Below are 21,031 nucleotides of genomic sequence, written 5' to 3' on the forward strand. Positions count from 1 at the left end.
GGTAAAGAATCCACCTGCAATGCAGGAGACCTGGGTTGGGAAGATCCCCTGGAGGAGGGCATGGCAACCCACTCCAGAACTCTTGCCTGGAGAATCTCAAGGACAGAGGAGCCCGGTGGGCTGTAGTCCATGGGGTCGCAGAGAGTCAGACATGACTGAGCGGCTATGCATGATAGAGGTTAAACAACTCAAACACCATTCCTACTAAAGAATATGATTCCAAATTAATATATGATAGATAACTAAAATTGAGAATGGTTGTATTATTCTATAGGCAAACTTCATATATTTCAGGGTTATAAATATGCCTTTTTCTCCATATTTGCTAAAAGCACACTTTCCAATTCTAAGACATTTCTTCCATTCAAAAGGTTTTTGATAAAACTTCATAAACAGAGTAGTAGGAGTAGAAAGGTGTCTCTTTTTGCACTCTTTTTTTCAATTCTGCTTGTGTCAAGATGTATGTAGAATTTGAATGAAAAACCTTTTAAAGTTTAAGTCTAAGCTGAGATGCACTGGATTCTCAGTATCTTTTAAAATACTTTAATGTATTTTGAGTAGCCTATAAAAATGAAGTGGTGTGATTTATTTTCTGATTTTTGAAGATAACCATTACATTGTTGACCTTTGCAACAGCACCACTAATGCTTCATATAATGCACATACTTCAAATGAAAAAATATTTTGCCTCTTGAGTTTTCACAGCCTTCACTCCTGGAGCTGGCTTCCTTCTGAAACAAAGTCAGAATTTCATTTCTGTAACATGATAGAAAAAGATTTATTTGGATAAAAACTGAGATATTCTTCCATGGCTTTTGGTAATATGTTATTATAGTAAATATCTGGGAAAAAATCATATTGGACTCTGTCCCGTTCTATCATAAATACAAGTGCTTGTCAACCTTGAGACTCTTAAGTCTCTTACGGCCCCTAAGTCTCTCTTTTCTGCACCTGCATCAGCTCTGATGAGAAGCCCAACAGGTGTTACTTCCTTCTTCCTCTCTGAAATTTATGGCATAATCTACCTTTGGAACTTGTTCCAAAAGCCAAAGAATGAAGCAAAGGAGGCAGGTCAAGTCGTGGGGTTGAGTGGAGCATAGACACAGTGGCAGATGGGCAGGAAAGAACCGTCAAGAAGGGGGTAAGCAATCCCCCCTCAGATCCTGGGTTCGTGAAGTGCCCGAGTGGGCTGACTGAGAATATTCACCAGACGTAGAATCACTTGTTGTAAATGCCTGCCAAGGAGAGATGCAAGACAGAAGCAGCGTTCATACTAAGGGAGCAGAAGTGTTTGGCCTCCAGAGAGTCACCACGAAAGAGCTCATGCTCCTGACTGCTCTGAACCTTTCTTGAATCCCCAGGTACTTTAGGGATCCCTGAACATGCCATATTAATTCGCTCTTCCCTCAATCCCTGAAAGAAAAAAACACACAGCAACCTGCAAGTAACATACACTCCAGAACTTCTAACTGTTCTGTTCATTCAATGTAACTTTCAATTCTAAGTTTCCATTACCTAGCTTGTAATTCTCATTAATTGAGGTCAAAGCAAGGTGCGCAAGTATCTGGTCATAGGCTGTCAAATTTCCCCACACCCTATTGTTGGACCTCCCTTTGTCTCATCGCAATAAAGGGAATTGTTCATCAATTTGGACTGCTTTCAAAGTGGAGTGCTTTTGCAGTTATAAAAACTCCAGCTATTCTTCTGCATTTAATCAGCTGCACAGTGAACATTGCTTTTCTCCTCCCATGACTTGAATAATAACTGTGAAGTAACTGTTTTTCACTTTGCCATCTTAACAAGGGTGAGCCAGTGTCAGAATAAACCCAGTGTCCATCAAGGTTGTGAGATTTGGGTTCCCAACTGGAAGCTTCACCAACAATCATAATGCAAGTAGTCAGTACAATCTGGTTGTATTTTGAAAGATGTGTTAACAGCTATTTACAATCAAATTTGATCATATAGCTCTATCCTTGCTGGAAAAAAAATGGCACCCTTGCTGTCATTAGAATTTCAGGTCCAATATATTCTTTACATAATGACTGTCTTCTCAAAACTATAAGTATATGGAATGTCCCCACGACAGTAGGAGCCTAGCTGTATCTGGTGTTTATGATGTATGTAGGATTATACTTGCAACTTTGGATGTTTCTAGGTGACATTTTAGATAATGATCTTTTTACTCTTCATGAACAGAAGTCTAGATAACTCACATATTAACGTGGATGACTACACTCTGCATTTTCCTGTTACTTATAACAAAGATCCCTGCCCAGTTTTAATTTATACATCTCTATTTTTTTGCATTACCAGCTTCTAAATGTCTCTTATAAGATCTAGTACCATGATATGTGTTTCTAAATAACTCTCCCTGTTCCTTATTTCTGATGTTGTGTTTCTCTCTTCTCTTCTTTTTGTCTTTATCCACAGAATGTTTTTGTAGACAAACCAGCATTTCCGGAGTATAAAGTTTCAGATGCAAAAAAGTCCAAATTCATACTTTTGCATTTTAGCACTTTCAAAGCCGGCTGGGACTGGCTTATTCTATTGGCAACGTTTTATGTTGCCGTGACGGTACCTTACAACGTTTGCTTCATTGGCAATGATGACCTGTCGACGACGCGGAGCACAACAGTCAGTGACATTGCAGTGGAGATTCTTTTTATTATAGGTAAGAACCAATGGCTGTTTTTCTAGGAGATTTGCATAGGGGAAGACAGATGTGTTCCAGATTTTTGTAACATGAATTTGAGCTAAGATCCATTTGCATGGGCATAACTCAGCCTCTGATGCAAATTTTGGAGAAGCACATATTTGGATTTCTGAAAATTACCTCTTCCACCTTTCTCACGGTTCCTTCGTGCAGACATCTACACTGATGGTTTTTGTTTCTATCCTTATTTCATCAAAAGCAGGCTGAAAAAGACTTAATGGCTGTTCTGTTTTGTACTCTCAGCCTCTGTGATGGTCTTACCTGCACAGGGTCAGAGACGAGGCTTGGCAAGCACACAGCAGTGGCATCCTGGTAATGGTCCATCCTGGGCGTGTTCCTTCAAGCCCATCTGTGCCTTTCGGGAACCTGATGGTGGTTGCCACAGGTGGCCTAGTTGCAGAAACGACGGATTACATAAACTTCCTAGTCAATCATCAGAAGCACTGAGATCTGACTTTACCTAAAGGAGAGGCTCTGAGGGATGTTTGCTAAGAATATTTATCTCTAGAACATTGGGAATCTTAGTTGAAGCTGCATCTGCTCCACGTTTCTCAGCCTTCTCCTAGCTTTCTGTCCCTTAAAGTTCCATCTTGTGTAGACCACAGCCAAGCTCTTGCATGATTATTCTAGATCATTCTTATCACAGGCTCAGACTGATCCCCTGTGGAGTTTCTGAGCACCGTTAGCAACCTGATTCCTGCATCTTTACCTGGTCATGGTGATGTATGTAGGGTAACATCCTTTCTGTAAAGATGAGAGAACTGAAAATATTTTCAAGCAGTAGGTGAACAAGGGACTGGAAAAAGTGGATCCTAAAAGTGCAAAGAAAATGAAGTAAATAAGTGAAGCAAGTCAAAAGCTTGTTTCAATGGATACAGTACATTTTTCTCTGTGGAACTGGTACAGTTTTGGGTTCTCCAATGGAATGTCAGCACGTGTTTGCTCTGCAAGAGTTTTATGCCCTTGGTGTGATTTTGGCATCACAGTTAACATGCATTTCCTAGGCACACCCCTCAGACCCCAGCTCACACCCCAAAGGTGATGGCCGCAGTATGTTTGGACCACCAGGTGGCAATGTTGTCTAGTTAGGTATCTTGGTAAGGCTAACAACTCAAAGAAATTTATCTTTTTTTAACTTAAACTATTCTTTATTGGAGAAATAAAACCATAGAGGAATATTAAATCACTGTTAGATGGCAAATAACATTCTAGTTTGAAGTAGAATTATGCAAGATGTGTTTCAAGATGGCCGTGTAGGAAAAGTCTGAACTCACCTGCTCCCATGGAAACAGCAAATCCACAGCCGCATGAGGAACAATTTCCTCGAAAACAGAGTAGAAAACTAGCTGAACAGCTCCTTCCTTAAAAAAAAAAAAAAAAAATGGATAAAAGGCCCACATCAAGAAGGTAGACGAAGCAGAGATATGGTCTCTCCAAAACCACACTGCTGGTGGGGAAGCCCGCACCTAGAAGCCCAACGAGCATATGGAGCATCTTCCTGAAGAGTGAAGGGGCTCCTGTTCAGCACCAGGACCCCAATTCTTGAGACCTCACCTGAGAGACAAGCCCCTCAAACATCTGACTTTGAAAGTCCGGAAGACTCAAATAGCTGTAGGGAGCAGAAATGCCACTCTTAAAGGGCTCAGCTGCAGACCTACACACCCTGGGACCAACTGTTCAAGCAGTAGTTTGAAAAGTGCCTAGAACATACGTGCAGGAGATTTATTAGCTAATCTTAAAGTATCTGCTGAAGGGACCGAAGCCGGCGGGGCGGTGCTCTCCAGGGGCTGAGTGACCTGTGGGCGCCATTTTTGTGTTCCTGTCAGCTACTGCTGACGGGCACACCCCACTCCTTCAGTTGTCCACTGCTCTAAAAGTCGCTCGTGCGTACTCCACAACTGTCTGCTCTGGTGGCCAAGGGAACTGGTGTTTCTGGGCCCCATGGGACTAAAACAATCCGAGAGCCAGTTCTTGGCAGGCCACGACCCCTAAAGGGCACAGCACAGACTGGAACACTCACCAGATCTTCCTGTGAAAAACATCCACCTACGCGTCTAGAGCTTCCACCTGAAGGGCAGGCTTCAGGTTTGCTACACATCTATGGACTGAAGAGGGATTCCTTTCTTGTTTTCTTCCTTGGCTGTGCTAGAGCTCATTAGTACTACCCAGTGAAGAGCTTGTAGATCATCGAAAGCCCTGGTTTTTGCAACTGTCACCAGAGGAATACCTCCAAATTGGCTGGTCTAGAGGTCAGCAGAGTTTACAACTGAAGTCTCAGAGGATGATGTATATTTTCATACTTTTAAAGCTTCTGCCTGAGGATCTGACTTCCAATCAGCCTTAAACTAGATGCTGAGGTCCTCCCTTGGGAACACAGACACTCAGCACACTTAACAAATGTGATTTGTCAAGAGAAAATCAAGACCCGGGGCAAGGTTGAGCAATAAGTTTCATCCCCTGTACAAAGTCTCTCCATCAGGACTGAAAAAGGTAGCTGTTTTGACTAATGCATAGAAACAAATAGAAACAGGCAGAATGAAGAAACAGAGGAATATGTTTCAAATAAAAGAATAAGAAAAACACCCGGGGGCGGGGGGACCCTTAATCAAGTAAAAATAATAATTGATTACGTGAAAAGTTCAAAGAAATGTCATAAAGATGCTCACCAAACTCAGAAAAGAATGGATGAACACAGTGAGAATTTCAACAAAGAGATGAAAACATAAGATGTCACATAGCTGAAGAATACAATAACTGAACTGGAAAATACACTAGAGGAATTCAACGATGGACTAACTGAAGCAGGAGAAAGAATCAGTGATCTGGAGACAGGGCAGTAGAATTCACTCAAAGAGAGCAGGAAAATGAAAAAAAATAATGCCAAAAAGTGAAGATAGCTCCCTATGGGACAACTTCAAGCAAAATAACATTTGCATTACAGAGTCCAGAAGGAAAAGGAAAAGAGAAAGGGGCAGAAAACTTATTTGAAGAAATAATGGCTAAAAGCTTTATAAAGCTGGGGAAGGAAATAGACATCCAGAATCAGATCCAGAGAATTCCAAAAAGATGAACCCCAAAAGACCCACACCTAGACATGTTATCATTAAAATGTCATAACTTAAAGAGAGAATCTTAAAAGCAGCAAGCGTGAAACAACTTGTGCACTGGGACAACCCCATAAGACTTTCAGAAGATTTTTCAGTAGAAGCTTTGCAGGTCAGAAGAGAGTGTCATGATATATTCAAAGTGCTGAAAGGGAAAAATTTCCAAGCAAGAATAATCTACCCAGCAAGACTGTCTTTCAGAATCAAAGGAAAGATAGTTTCCAGACACACAAAAGCTAAAGTTCATACCACTAAAATGGTCTTACAGGAAGTGTAAACGGACTTCTAAGAGTAGTAATTAGTAATAAAATTATATGAAAGTAAAAATTCTATCAGTAAAGGTAAATATATAGTAAAGGCATTTCTTAGTCATTTATAAAGCTTATATGGTTAAAAGATAAAGGTATTTTTTTAAAAAGCTATAACTATAATAATTAAGGGATACACAAAATAAAAAGATATAAACTGTGACATCAAAAAGAGAATACATGGGTGGGTAGTAAAAACAGAGTTTTAGAATGTGCTCAAATTTGACTTGTTATCAACTTAAATAGACTGTTCTATGTTTAGGCTGTCATGTGAACCTCATGCTAACCACGAAGCAAAAGCCTATAGTAGATACACAAAAGGTAATGAATGAGAAAGGAATTTAATCATAAAGAAACCACTAAAACACAAGGAAAGAGAAGAGGAGAAGATGAAAACAACAGAGAACTACAAAACAGTCAGAAAGCAATTAACAAAACAGCAGTAAGTACATAAACATTGATAATTAGTTTGTACATGGACTAAATCTTCCAATCAAAATACATAGAATGGCTGAATGGATAAATAAATAAGACCTATCTTCATACTACCTACAAGAGAAGCTCATGGTAAATGTAATGGCACAGAGACTGAAAGTGAAGGAATGGAAATGATGCTTCACACAAATGGAAACAAAAAGAAAGCTGAGGTAACTATGCTTATATCAGACAAAATAGACTTTAAAACAAAGATGATAATAAGAGACAAAGACAGGCATTACATAATGAGAAAGGGATAAATCCAGCAAGAGAATATAACATTTGCGTTAATAAATATTTATGCACTCAACATCAGTTCAGTTCAGTCGCTCAGTTGTGTCCGACTCTTTGTGACCCCATGAACCGCAGCATGCCAGGCCTCCCTGTCCATCACAAACTCCTGGAGTTTACTCAAACTCATGTCCATCGAGTCAGTGATGCCATCCAGCCATCTCATCCTCTGTTGTCCCCTTCTCCTCCTGCCCCCAATCCCTCCCAGCATCAGGGTCTTTTCCAGTGAGTAATAGGAGCACCTAAATATATAAAACAAATATTAACAGACCTAAAGGGAGAAGTAGGAAGCAATACAATAATACTAAGGGACTTTATTGTTTCACTTACATCAATGGATAGATCATTCACAAAGAAGATCAAGAAGGAAGCATTGGCCTTAGCACATTCGACCAGATGCAATGAATACATATATACAAAGCATTCTATCCAAAAGTAGCAAAATACACATTCTTCTCAAGGATAGATCATGTGTTAGGCCACATAGCAAATCTCAATAAGGTAAAGCAGATTGAAGTCAAAGGAAGCATTTTTTTCCTGAACCCACGGTACGAAACTAGAAATCAGATACAATAAGAATAAGAAGAAAACTGGAAAAATCTTAAATGTGTGGAGATTAAACAACATGCTACTGAACAATAAATGAATCAATGAAACAATCAAAGGAGAAATCAAAAAATGCCTTGAAACAAATGAAAATACAACGTACCAAATCTATTGAATGCAACAAAAATAGTTCTAAAAGGGAAGGAAATTCATAGTGATACAGGACGACCTCTAGAAACAGAAAAATCTCAAATAAACAACCTAACTTTTCACCCCCAAAATACTAGAAAAAAATAAGCAAAACCTTATTTTAGAAAAAGGCAGAAAAAATAAACATTAGAGAAGAAATAAATGAAATATAGACTAAAAAGAAAATTAAAAGATCAGTGAAACTAACAACTGGTTCTTTGAAAAGATAAAATTGACGAACCATTAGCTAGATTCACTAAGGAAATAAAAAAGGAGAAGCTCAAATGGAATCAGAAGTGAAACAGGAGAAGACACAACCAATGCCAAAGAACAAAGACATGGTAGTAAAAGCCATCCAAACTGGAAATGAAAAACTAAAGTTACTTGCACATGATATAATTTTATGTCTAGAAAAATCTTAAAGATCCCACCAAAAAAGTATCAGAACTAGTAGTGAATTTGGTGTGGGGGTACAAAATCAATTTACAAAAATCTGTTGTATTTTTATGCACTAGCAATGAACTATCAAAAAGAGAAATTAAGAAAACAATTTCCTTTAAAATTGCAGAAAAACAGAATTAAGTATCAAGGAATAAACTTAACCAAGAGATAAAAGACCTGTAGAATGAAATCTTTGGGACATTGATGAAAAAATTGAAGAAGACACAAATAGATCAAAAGACATTCTACACTCAAGGATCAGAAGATTTAATATTGTTTAAATGTTTACATTATCTAATCAGTCTACAGATTCAGTGCAACCTCTACCAAAATCTCAAGGGCCTTTTTCATAGAAATGAACATATATTAATCATACGGGCGTAAAAACAGACACATAGATTAATGGAACAAAACTGAGAGCCCAGAAATAAACTCACACATATATGATCAATTAATTTTCAATAAAAAGGGCAAATATATTCAGTGGAGAAATGACAGTATCTTCAATAAGTGGTATTAGGAAAATGGGACAGCTATATGCAAAAGAATAAAAATAGGCTACTATCTTATACCATGCACGAAAATTAACTCAAATTGATTAAAGACTTGAATGTAAGACCTGAAACCATATAACTCCTAGGAAAAAAAACATGGACAATAAACTCCTTGACTTCAGTCTTGGTGAGGATTTTTTGGATCCAGCACCAAAGGCAAGGGCAACAAAATCAAGAGTCGATGAATAGGGCTACATCAAACCAAAAAACTTCTGCACAGTGAAGGAAACCATTAAAAAATAATAATAATAATAAAAAGGCAACCTAGTGAGTGTGAGAAGATATTTGCAATCTGTATTTTCAATAGGAAGTTAATATTCCAAAATATATAGAGAATCCATTACAACTCAGTAATAGAAAACAATCTAATTAAAAATAGAGTACAGGATATGAACAGACATTTTTTTCAAAGAGATACAGATGACCAGCATCACTAATCACTGGGGAAATGCAAATCAAAACCACACTTGTTAAAATGGCTATTATCAAAAAGACAAGAATAGCAAGTGTTGGTGAGAACGTGGAGAAAAGGGAACCTCATACACTGTTGGTGGGAATGTAAATTAGTGCAGCCACTGTGGAAAACGGTATGGAGATGCTTCAAAAAATTAAATTAAAATATAACTACTGTAAGATACAGCAATTCCACTTCCTGAAACTTGTGTGCATACATGCTCAAGTCACTCAATCTTGTGTGATTCTTTTTTTTTTTTTGCAGTAAAATTTTAAAGTATTTTATTTATTAACTCTAAAGATAAAACTATCTTTGTGACCAGCTTCTCCCTTTGCTTTTTGTTTTTTTTTTAAATTTTTTTCCATTTATTTTTACTAGTTGGAGGCTAATTACTTTACAATATTGCAGTGGTTTTTTGCCATACATTGTCATGAATCAGCCATGGATTTACATGTATTCCCCATCCCGATCCCCCCTCCCACCTCCCTCTCTACCTGATCCCTCTGGGTCTTCCCAGTGCACCAGGCCCGAGCACTTGTCTCATGCATCCAGCCTGGGCTGGTGATCTGTTTCAACATAGATAATATACGTTTCGATGCTGTTCTCTCAAAACATCCCACCCTCGCCTTCTCCCATAGAATCCAAAATTCTGTTCCGTACATCTGTGTCTCTTTTTCTGTTTTGCATCTAGGGTTATCATTACCATCTTTCTAAATTCCATATATATGCGTTAGTATACTGTATTGGTCTTTATCTTTCTGGCTTACTTCAGTCTGTATAATGGGCTCCAGGTTCATCCATCTCATTAGAACTGATTCAAATGAATTCTTTTCAGTGGCTGAGTAATATTCCATGGTGTATATGTACCACAGCTTCCTTATCCATTCGTCTGCTGATGGGCATCTAGGTTGCTTCCATGTCCTGACTATTATAAACAGTGCTGCGATGAACATTGGGGTAGACGTGTCTCTTTCAGCTCTGGTTTCCTTGGTGTGTATGCCCAGGAGTGGGATTGCTGGGTAATATGGCAGTTCTCTTTCCAGTTTTTTAAGAAATCTCCACACTGTTCTCCATAGTGGCTGTACTAGTTTGCATTCCCACCAACAGTGTAAGAGGGTTCCCTTTTCTCCACACCCTCTCCAGCATTTATTGCTTGTAGACTTTTGGATAGCAGCCATCCTGACTGGCGCGTAATGGTACCTCATTGTGGTTTTGATTTGCATTTCTCTAATAATGAGTGATGTTGAGCATCTTTTCATGTGTTTGTTAGCCATCTGTATGTCTTCTTTGGAGAAATGTCTGTTTAGTTCTTTAGCCCATTTTTTGATTGGGTTATTTATTTTTCTGGAATTGAGCTGCAGGAGTTGCTTGTATATTTTTGAGATTAATCCTTTGTCTGTTGCTTCGTTTGCTATTATTTTCTCCCAATCTGAGGACCCAATCGATTGTAGCCTGCCAGACTCCTCTCTCCATGGAATTGTCCAGGCAAGACTACTGGAGTGGGTTGCCATGTCCTCCTACAGGGGATCTTCCCATCCTGGGGATTGAAACCACATCTCCTGAGTCTCCTACAATGGCAGGCAGTTCTTTACCACTGAGCCACTGAGAAAGCATCCTGTTATGTATCTGAAGGAATAGAAGAGACTAATTCAGAAAGCTATATGTGCCTCTGTGTTCATTGCAGCATTGTATACAATATCCAAGATACAGAAGTAACCTAAGTTTCCGTGGATGGATGGATAGATGTAAAAAGGTGTTGCCTCTATATCTGCGGGTTCCACATCTGCAATTTCAACCAACTGTGGATCAAAAACATTCAAGAAAAAAATTTTTTTAGAAATTTCCATAAAGCAGAATTTGAATTTGTCCTACACCAGCAACCATTTACATCACATTTACATTGTATTTACAATGAATAGTCTTTACATGGCATTTACATTGTATTGGTATAGTACTTAATCTAGAGATGATTTAAAGCCTATGGGAGTGTATGTGTAGGTTATACACAAATACTATGCCATTTTTTATGAAACATGAGAATCCACAGATTTTAGTATCCTGGAGGTCCTGAAACCAATCAATCCCTTACAGATACCGAGTGAAGTGAAAGTTGCTCAGTCATGTCTGACTCTTTGTGACTCTTTGTGACCCCATGAACTATACAGTCCATGGAATTCTCTAGGCCGGAATATTGGAGTGGGTAGCCTTTCCCTTCTCCAGGGGATCTTCCCAACCCAGGGATGGAACCCAGGTCTCCAGCATTGCAGGCGGATTCTTTACCAGCTGGAACCAGAAGGGAAGCCCAAGAATATATGAGTGGGTAGCCTATCCCTTCTCCAGGGGTACCAAGGAGAACCCATATATACAATAGAATACTCAGTTCAGTCACTCAGTCGTGTCTGACTCTGCGACCCAATGAATCTCAGCACGCCAGGCCTCCCTGTCCATCACCAACTCCAGGAGTTTACTCAAACTCATGCCCATCGAGTCGGTGATGCCATCCAGCCATCTCATCCTCTGTCGTCCCCTTCCCCTCCTGCCCCCAATCCCTCCCAGCATCAGGGTTTTTTCCAATGAGTCAACTCTTCACATGAGGTGGCCAAAGTACTGGAGTTTCAGCTTCAGCATCAGTCCTTCCAATGAACACCCAGGACTGATCTCCTTTAGGATGGACTGGTTGGATCTCCTTGCAGTCCAAGAGACTCTCAAGAGTCTTCTCCAACACCACAGTTCAAAAGCATCAGTTTTTCGGCACTCAGCTTTCTTCACAGTCTGACTCTCACATCCATACATGACCACCGGAAAAACCATAACCTTGACCAGACAGACCTTTGTTGGCAAAGTAATGCCTCTGCTTTTTAATATGCTGTCTAGGTTGGTCATAACTTTCCTTCCAAGGAGTAAGCATCTTTTAATTTCATGGCTGCAGTCACCATCTGCAGTGATTTTGGAGCCCCCAAAAATAAAGTCAGCCACTGTTTCCACTGTCTCCCCATCTATTCGCCCTTTAAAAAGGGATGAAATATTGCCATTTGCAAAAACATGGATGGGCCTTGAGGGTACTGCACTATGGAAAACCAAACCAATAGGGAATGGTTTGGTGGTTACCATAGACCAGTGGTCCCAAACTTTTTGGTACCTGGGACTAGTTCTGTGGAAGAAAGCCTTCCATGGATGGGCAGGGGGATGGTGAGAGTGGTAATGTGAGCAGTGTGGAGCGGCAAATGGAGCTTGGCCTACCCACCTGGTGCTCACCTCCTGCTGTGAGGTCTGGTTCCTAACACACTGCAGGCAGGGAACAGTCCACGGGCTCGGGGCTGTGGACCCCTGCTTGAGAACGGGGGTGTTGGGAGGTGAGCAAAATATGTGAATGGGGCCAAAAGGTACACACTTTCAGTTATAAAATTAAAAAGACACGGGGATGTAATGCATAGCATGGTGACTACAGTCAATAATACCATATTGTATATTTGAAAGGTACTGGGAGAGTAAATCTTAAAATGTCTCATCACAAGGGAAAAGAATTTTGGGACATTGTACCAAAAACTAATGGTAACTAGACCTATTGTGATCATTTCACAGTATATACAAATATCAAATCATTATATTGTAGTCCTGAAACTGATACAATGTTATATGTCAATTTTACCTCAATTGAAAAGCAGAAGGAGAAAATGAAAATTGTAGACAAATGGGGTGTGTCCGTTTGCCAGTCCATTAGTTTTATATCCTTTTACTTTGCTAATCTTTGATGCTAACCCACCCAAGAAAAGTGTAAATCAGGACTCTTAAAAAGTCTCCTCACGATCACGTCAAAGTGCTCGTGAGCTTGGGCAATCATTCAACATACCTAAGCCTGAGTATCTGCTTAATGAATATTTATTGCAGTTATTTTTCAGCTCTGTTATAGAGACAAGGCTGTACCTTGCACTTTATTCCTCTCTCTTCGTGGTTCTTAGATACTGGGCATCTCTAGGCTTCGAAGCCATTCCTGCTCCTCCATGCTCATTGATAGATGGCGTCTTGTTTATGCTCAGGAAAACCGACACTTGTGAGAAAGACATGTTTTTTTCTCTCTTTTTCCAAGACTGCTCTCCTCTACTAACTAGGAGAGTTCGGCTTATCCCTCTGATAGCTGTCCTTAAACCTTCTGTTGCTCTTTTTACCGCCAATTCTACTGTGTTGCAGATAGCAAGAGTTTTTTCTAAGTAAACAATACCTGTCTCCTACTAGTTGCATGACAAAAGAGTGGAAACCCACTCCTGTTTTTATGCAGTTTAGCTTCCAATATGTGCTGCTGAAGCAAGCACAGACTTTATAATTTGGGACTTGCCAACAGCTTTAGTGTGACTTCTGCCTGGAATCCCTAGTTGACTGACTTATTTTTATAAGCACTAAAAACATCTCTGCTCTTTCCCGACAGTTATACTCCTGCTCTTTCTCCTTTCAAAGGAGCTTAAATTCATCTATATTTTATAATAAAATATCTGGGAAAATAGTTTAACATATCTAAAAGTACATTCCCCAGAACTTTTACTCTAAATATTTCACAAAGGCAACCTAAAAATGATCATTGAGAACTAAGTCAAAATACAAGGAATAAAAAGTGTGTTGCCTCTAATAATATATTTTTATAATATGAAGTCACTGTTTGTATTGTTTAATACTAAATAAAGTGGTGTGTGAGCCTCCCCAGTGGCTCAGAAGTAAAGAATCTGCCTGCAATGCAGGAGACCTGGATTCCATCCCTGGGTTGGGAAGATCCCCTGGGGGAGGGCATGGCAACCCACTCCAGTATTCCGGTCTGGAGAATTCCGTGGTCTGAGGAGCCTGGCGGGCTACAGTCCATGGGTCACAAAGAGTCAGACACGACTGAGTGACTGGGCATACACACACACAAAGTGGTGTGTGTGATAAATCCCACAGGTTTATTTCACAGGTTGTTTATATTCTCTTTATAGATCAGTGTATTAAATTGGCATCTTATTATAACCAATGGATCAGAATTGTTTAAAAGTAGTTCAGTAAGAGATTTGGGAAGGAAAGATTCTCATACAGCGAAAAAAAATGATGTTTTTTCCAAATATTTTGTTATTTGTACCACTATATACACGAGATTATTTGCTAAATGGTGGAAAATTAAATACTCCATGAAAAATAAATATAAATGTATAATCAAAATGAAAGTTGGGAGGTAATATATCTCTTTTGGAGATTCATAGTATACTTTAGCATTATAATTTCTCTGAGAAATTCAGTGTAAAGAAATCTGTTTAACTGTGATTAATCCAGCATCTCCTAAAATTATTTTTACCTCTCAGCTAATTCTCTGACCACTCAGTAACCCTCTTTTGGGAAATCTGACTCAAAAATATTCTTCCCTGATAGAGTCACCATAAACAAAGTATCTGAGTGTGATTATGCTTGTCAGAATATAAATGTGAATGATGAACTTGAATCTCTCCTATCTACTCTCTTCCACTGCAAATACATTGTTTGTAAGTCACCCTTATGGCAGAAAGTGAAGAAGAACTAAAGAGCCTTTTGATGAAAGTGAAAGAGGAAAGTGAAAAAATTGGCTTAAAGCTCAACATTCAGAAAACTAAGATCATGGCATCCGGTCCCGTCACTTCATGGGAAATAGATGGGGAAATAGTGGAAACAGCAGCTGACTTCACTTTTCTGGTCTCCAAAATCCCTATAGATGGTAATTACAGCCATGAAATTAAGACGCATACTCCTTGGAAGGAAAGTTATGACCAACCTAGACAGCATATTAAAAAGCAGAGACATTACTTTGCCAACAAAGGTCCATCTACTCAAGGCTATGATTTTACTGGTGGTCATGTATGGATGAGAGAGTTGGACTATAAAGAAAGCTGAGTGCCAAAGAATTGATGCTTTTGAACTGTGGTGTTGGAGAAGACTCTTGAGAGTCCCTTGGACTGCAAGGAGATCCAACCAGTCCATCCTAAAGGAGTTTAGTCCTGGGTGTTCATGGGAAGGACTGATGTTGAAGCTGAAACTCCAATACCTTGGCCACCTCATGCGAAGAGCTGACTCATTGGAAAAGACCCTAATGCTGGCAAAGATTGAGGGCAGAAGGAGAAGGGGACGACAGAGGATGAGATGGTTGGATGGCATCACCGACTCGATGGACATGAGTTTGGGTGTACTCTGGGAGTTGGTGATGGACAGGGAGGCCTGGCGTGCTGCAGTCCATGGGGTCGCAGAGAGTCAGACATGCCTGAGCGACTGAGCTGAACTGAATTGAAGACACGCTGATTCTTTAGAATCAATAGGGTACAAGGTTTGGGGGTCAGTCACATTGGTTACAAAATTACCTTTAGTTTGAAAACTCTCAGGTATAACTTAGTTGCTGATATAGAGCCTCACGTAAACTTACAATGAGAAGCAACCGGCTGTTAATGAATCTAGTTCCATCCTTCTTATTTTACTGATGAGATACGGAGGCCTAGTGCCCGAGGTCCCGTCACCAAGTGATGGCAGGCTCGGGTCTCCTGGTTGTTTAGGTCAAGTTTCCTAAGAGTTTATAATCTTGGCTCTGTTTTCCGAAAAATTCCACGCGACTTGTTTTCCTTTATTAATAGCAGTGAGGCAGAAAATGAGAGAAAGAAAGCGTCTTTCTCTTTTTTCCATGAATGCCGAAATTAATAGTTTGAATCTGTGAGCTCTTGGGTGTAGAAACTGCAGTATACCCAGAGGCCCAACAATCACTTCCCAGTTTCCTAACAACCCAGAGAACCCAGTTTTGTGTAGGCAGCAATATGCCCAGGCCCAGGGGATTAATGACAAGCATTCTAAGCGGGGGCAATTCCCTTTCCCGTAGCCGTTTCAGGAGCTGGGGTGAGTATGTGGTCAGTTCTGTCCTGTGGGATGGAAAGAGGTCATTTCTGTGGGTTTCTAAGAAATAACGTTTCCCTTGAAGAAAAGAAGAGAGATGTGAGAGGGGGAAACATTCAGATGCCTATTTATTCCTTTCCCCTGGGGATGTGTGGATGGAAGGATTTGTATGGGACTACTGCAGTTGACCTGAATCATCAGGAGAGACATAGGAAAAAAGGTGTTGCTAGCAGAACAGGAAGTTGAAATTTTGCACCTCTAGACTGTTGCTAGGCCATCTAATACAGTTAAGTCCCCTACATATAAATGATTTTTCTTCTGAGAGCACTTTCGTTAAGTCCAATTTTTTCATAAATTCAGCAAAGTTAGCCTAGATACTCAACTAACACAATTGGGTACTTAGTACTGCATTGTAATAGGTTTATAATACTTTTCACACAAATAATACATAAGAAAACAAACACCAAAAATAGAAAACATTTTTAACCTTACAGTCTAGTAGGAAGTACAGCAGGTGGCACAGAGGGGCTGGCATTGAGTGGACAGGCAGGAACAGTTACTGCCCGGAGGAGGTAGAGGGGGTGGGAGATGGTAGAGCGGAAGGACCGTCAGCAACAGCAGACCCCAGCTCAGCCCTGCTGCTTCTACACCGCTTCCAGACATCTGGGCTTGGAATAAAGACACTGAACTACTGCATACTATACAGTACCATATAGTAAAATGCACAGAAGCACCACCTCTTGTACAGGGTGCCTGCCCGTGACAGTGTATGCCAGACATGTGAACTAACATATGTGATCTGACGTGTGAATGCATGTTTGCATCTTTGAAAGTGAGCAACTTGTAGGTTCGAATGTAGGGGATTTACTGTAATGCTCCTATTATTGGAATCACTATTAGTTGGACATTCCATTACTGATAGATCTATCACCCTAAAAATAAAAAATAGATTACTATGATATTCACCATGCCTCCATGTACTGGGAAATATCTGTTTCAAAAAAAATAGGTGGAAATAGAACTACCATATGACCCAGCAATACCACTTCTGGGCATACACACTGAGGAATCCAGATCTGAAAGAGACACGTGCACCCCAATGTTCATCGCAGCACTGTTTATAATAGCCAGGACATGGAAGCAACCTAGATGCCCATCAGCAGATGAATGGATAAGGAAGCTGTGGTACATATACACCATGGAATATTACTCAGCCGTTAAAAAGAATTCATTTGAATCAGTTCTAATGAGATGGATGAAACTGGAGCCCATTATACAGAGTGAAGTAAGCCAGAAAGATAAAGAACATTACAGTATACTAACACATATATACGGAATTTAGAAAGATGGTAACGATGGCCCTATATGCAGGGCAGAAGAAGAGACGCAGAAGTACAGAACAGACTTTTGAACTCTGTGGGAGAAAGTGAGGGTGGGATGTTTCGAAAGAACAGCATGTATATTTTCTGTGGTGAAACAGACCACCAGCCCAGGTGGGATGCATGAGTCAAGTGCTCGGGCCTGGTGGGCTGGGAAGATCCAGAGGAATCGGGTGGAGAGGGAGGTGGGATGGGGGACCGGGATGGGGAATACGTGTAACTCTATGGCTGATTCATATCAATGAATGACAAAACCCACTGAAAAAAAAAAAAAATAGAATTGATTAAAAAAAAAAAAAAAATAGGATGCTCTTTCTTCTTACCTGTCATTTTACCATGAGCCTATCTAGGAAGTGATTTGCACGTACTTCGTACCTGCAGTTATAACCACAAAGGCTTAGAAGCACAGGCTACACCATAAATCTACAACTCTGATCGAGTTGATCTCTCTAAGAAGTCCTCAGAAAGCTACAGGTCAAAGGAAACAGGGTATGTAATTGTACATTCCGTTTACTCTGCATTTATCTTTGTCATAAAAGGAAGCTGAGAGTCCTGGGAGGTCGCGAGCAGTCCTATACTTCGTAGTCTCCTCTAGGCCCGAACATCCAGCAGTTTTACCCACTACCCACCAGCAAGCCTCCCCAGTCATTATGGCAATGCAAGACACCCTATGCATATTAGAATGACATTTTTTTCTCAATGTTATATTTTAAGGTTATACGCTGTGTTGATTTAGGTAGTTCTACTTCATTGGTTCTCAGAGGGGACAGTATCATACATAGATACTATTTTAGAAATATATGGGTTTGACTTTAATATATTAACCATCACTACCATCATTTGGTATTTATTTAGTGCTTTTAGATCACAATTTGTATATCTTCAAATGATTTTACCCCAACCAAAAGAACAGAATTCCTGTAAATGCAATATTTCCTATGAGTATACATCTGTATTTTCATAGTTTCTGGTTATTTTATTTCTTTCTCCTTTAGTCTGCCGTACTTGTTAGCCAACGCTTCTGTTCACCTACAGGTCATCAAATTTTGCTGTCTCAGACTCTATTTCTTTATACCATTTAATTTTAATTATCACCTTGTGACGTAGTTTAGGCAGGTCTGTTTATATATAAGAAGGAAAGGGGAGAAAGAGTAAGCAAGTTATCCAAGATCTAGCTAATTACTGACCGAGCTAGGACTAAAACTCACTGGTAAATTGAGCATCTTTATGAGGATTTAGTTAGTTAATTATATCAAGAAATAAAATCATTCACACTTTAGTCAGTAGTGTACTGACTAAGCCAGTACACTTGAGTACTACCAAGCCCGTACTTCCTTGGTTTATTTTAATATCCATTATTTTCAGAAAAACAGCACTCTTTAATACATAATGAAAATCCAGTTGCTCATAAGAATAAAATAGACCAGAATATTCCATATCCTTAGCTTTCGGAGCACAGGTACCTGAGGAATCATTTACCACTTAAGGGTATCAGCTCCTCCTAGAGACTTGACTCGGCATCCTTTAGAAGAACTAAGCGCAGATCTCAAATACTCTCACCCTACATCTACCTAAATCAAGCATCTTTATTCTGCAGTGCTGTGGCCTGGCATGAATTGAATGGTTCCCAAACAACATTAGAGGTGATGATTCCCCTGTCTTTTCCCAGTCTTTCATCAGCCCTTCTAGGAACAAGGAATTGAGACGATCTGCATTTCAGCTCCTCTTCCTTTCTTCTGCCCAGCTCTTATGAGGCCTGAGGGCGGAAGCTGGGCTTCCAGTAGTACAGTCAGGAAGGAAGACCTTAGCTAAAGCCTTAATCACTAGCTTTAGAGGAACAAACTTGTCTATTCAACAGCTTCAGAATTTTATTGGATCTGTGTTCAACTTCTAATAGTATTTCTAAATACATGTTTGCTTTGTAAAACTTCGCCCCAATCTCCTCTTCATGTGCACCATCTTTACAAATATGCCTTTTTCCATTTAATGTGGAAGCAAGGGATAATGCTCTTATCCATTCAACTCCAGTTCGCTCCTCTCCAATAGAAACTGAAGACTCAACAGATTTGTTTCAGGATTCTTGAGTGCCTTTTTCTGTTCAGTTCAGTTCAGGCACTCAGTCATGTCCAACTCTTTGTGATCCCATGGACTGCAGCACACCAGGCCTCCCTGTCCATCACCAACTCCCGGAGTTTACTCAAAGTCATGTCCATTGAATCGGTGATGCCATCCAACCATCTCATCCTCTGTCGTCCCCTTTTCCTCCTGCCCTCAACCTTTCCCAGCATCAGGGGCTTTTCCAATGAGTCAGTTCTTTGCATCAGGTGGCCAAAGTATTGGAGTATTTTCTGTTAGGGTGAAATAAATAAATCTCAATGGAGTCATGTATAGACATTTTATTGCCATTTCTTTGTACAACTAACCCCAACTTATATTAGTTTTCCTTAAAAGTACAGAGATGTTATTTCCCCCCTTAGTTAAATGACTAACAATTGAAGATATAGACTTCGATAGTGGAGGGAAAGACTTTGAATAGTAAATAAAGTTGATATTTCATGGTGATGATGGAATTGCAATAAATTCTGCGACTGAATGATTTGGGCATCCTGATATTTCCAGACTTCATATTTAGAAGTGTTGGTTAGTTGGCATCTTTTTATCTCTTGGTGTCTGAGTCCTTCCCTCCTATCCTCTATCCCTCTGTTAGCCCCATTGTCAGTTTCTTTCTGCCTTTTAAATATAGGGTGGCCACGAAAGTCCACACTGCTCTGCATCCTCACGTCTGCATAGCTACAGCCCACATCCCAAAACCATACATATGCTGCATTGCTCCATTTGGCCATTCACACTGACCTTGAGTGGAGTCACAGGGTCTCTTACCAAGAGTAACTCAAGATGACATTCATAGCTGGGCTCAGATTTCACCCTTGTCTCGTTTTAAGCCATTTTAACCCAACTACCAGAGTGTTCCCAGTGCCTACATTCACAGTTAACTTATTTGGAATATTAGATAAGTGAAATGTATTGCACAGAAAATTAACCATTGACTGGAAATGAATCAGTGCCCATTTGGCTACTTAACCAGCCATTTCCTGCTGAATAAGTCTAAGCCTGAGAACATAGCAATAATTAAACCAAAAAAAGAAAATTACCCTGCACCTTCATATTCCCAGAGAAATGTACCATATCCTGTGTCTTATCTTAAAAAGTGGAGAGATTTTATATGTCAGAATGCCTTGGGCAGGCGGGAGAGACAGTGTATTGAAAAGTAAGGTACTACTTTTTCAATTTCATCATTGTTATTAGGAGTTCCAAAATAAGTTGGCTTAAAAGTACATAATTAAGCACTGAAAAACTGACATTGCATTTGTTTTGCAAATAAACTGTATTTTAATTATTGCTTCTTTAGACATTCCATGTCCCATGGGAAGATGAAGTGCTATGATAAATCAGCTACTGATAGGTGACCCCTGTGTTTTTCTTAACCATGTGAAAGTACAAAGCAAAATGTTTCCTCATTTGATTCATTCAAAAATAGCAATTCTTATTTTCCTTAGGCTAGAATAATAGATTTATGTTTGATTATTTAAAGTGCTTTATTCACCATCATTTCCTATTAGCTAGGTTTTTTGGAAATATTTTCACTGTTCTTTGCTATGAACAAAATCAGCCTCAATGATAGTGTTCTAACAAACCAAAACATTGCACTTT

The 21,031-nt window shown here is 39.7% G+C and overlaps 1 protein-coding gene across 1 annotated transcript in view; it reads left to right on the forward strand.

Moving 5' to 3' along the window:
* KCNH8 (potassium voltage-gated channel subfamily H member 8) overlaps positions 1-21,031 on the forward strand; it is a 445,541-nt gene that overhangs the window by 250,821 nt on the left and 173,689 nt on the right. Inside the window, exon 5 of the mRNA XM_065943173.1 lies at positions 2,431-2,671. Coding sequence (XP_065799245.1) covers positions 2,431-2,671 — 241 coding nt within the window. The remainder of the gene's footprint in view (positions 1-2,430; positions 2,672-21,031) is intronic.

This window comes from Muntiacus reevesi, chromosome 8 (assembly GCF_963930625.1).
Source record: "Muntiacus reevesi chromosome 8, mMunRee1.1, whole genome shotgun sequence".
Taxonomy (NCBI): domain Eukaryota; kingdom Metazoa; phylum Chordata; class Mammalia; order Artiodactyla; family Cervidae; genus Muntiacus; species Muntiacus reevesi.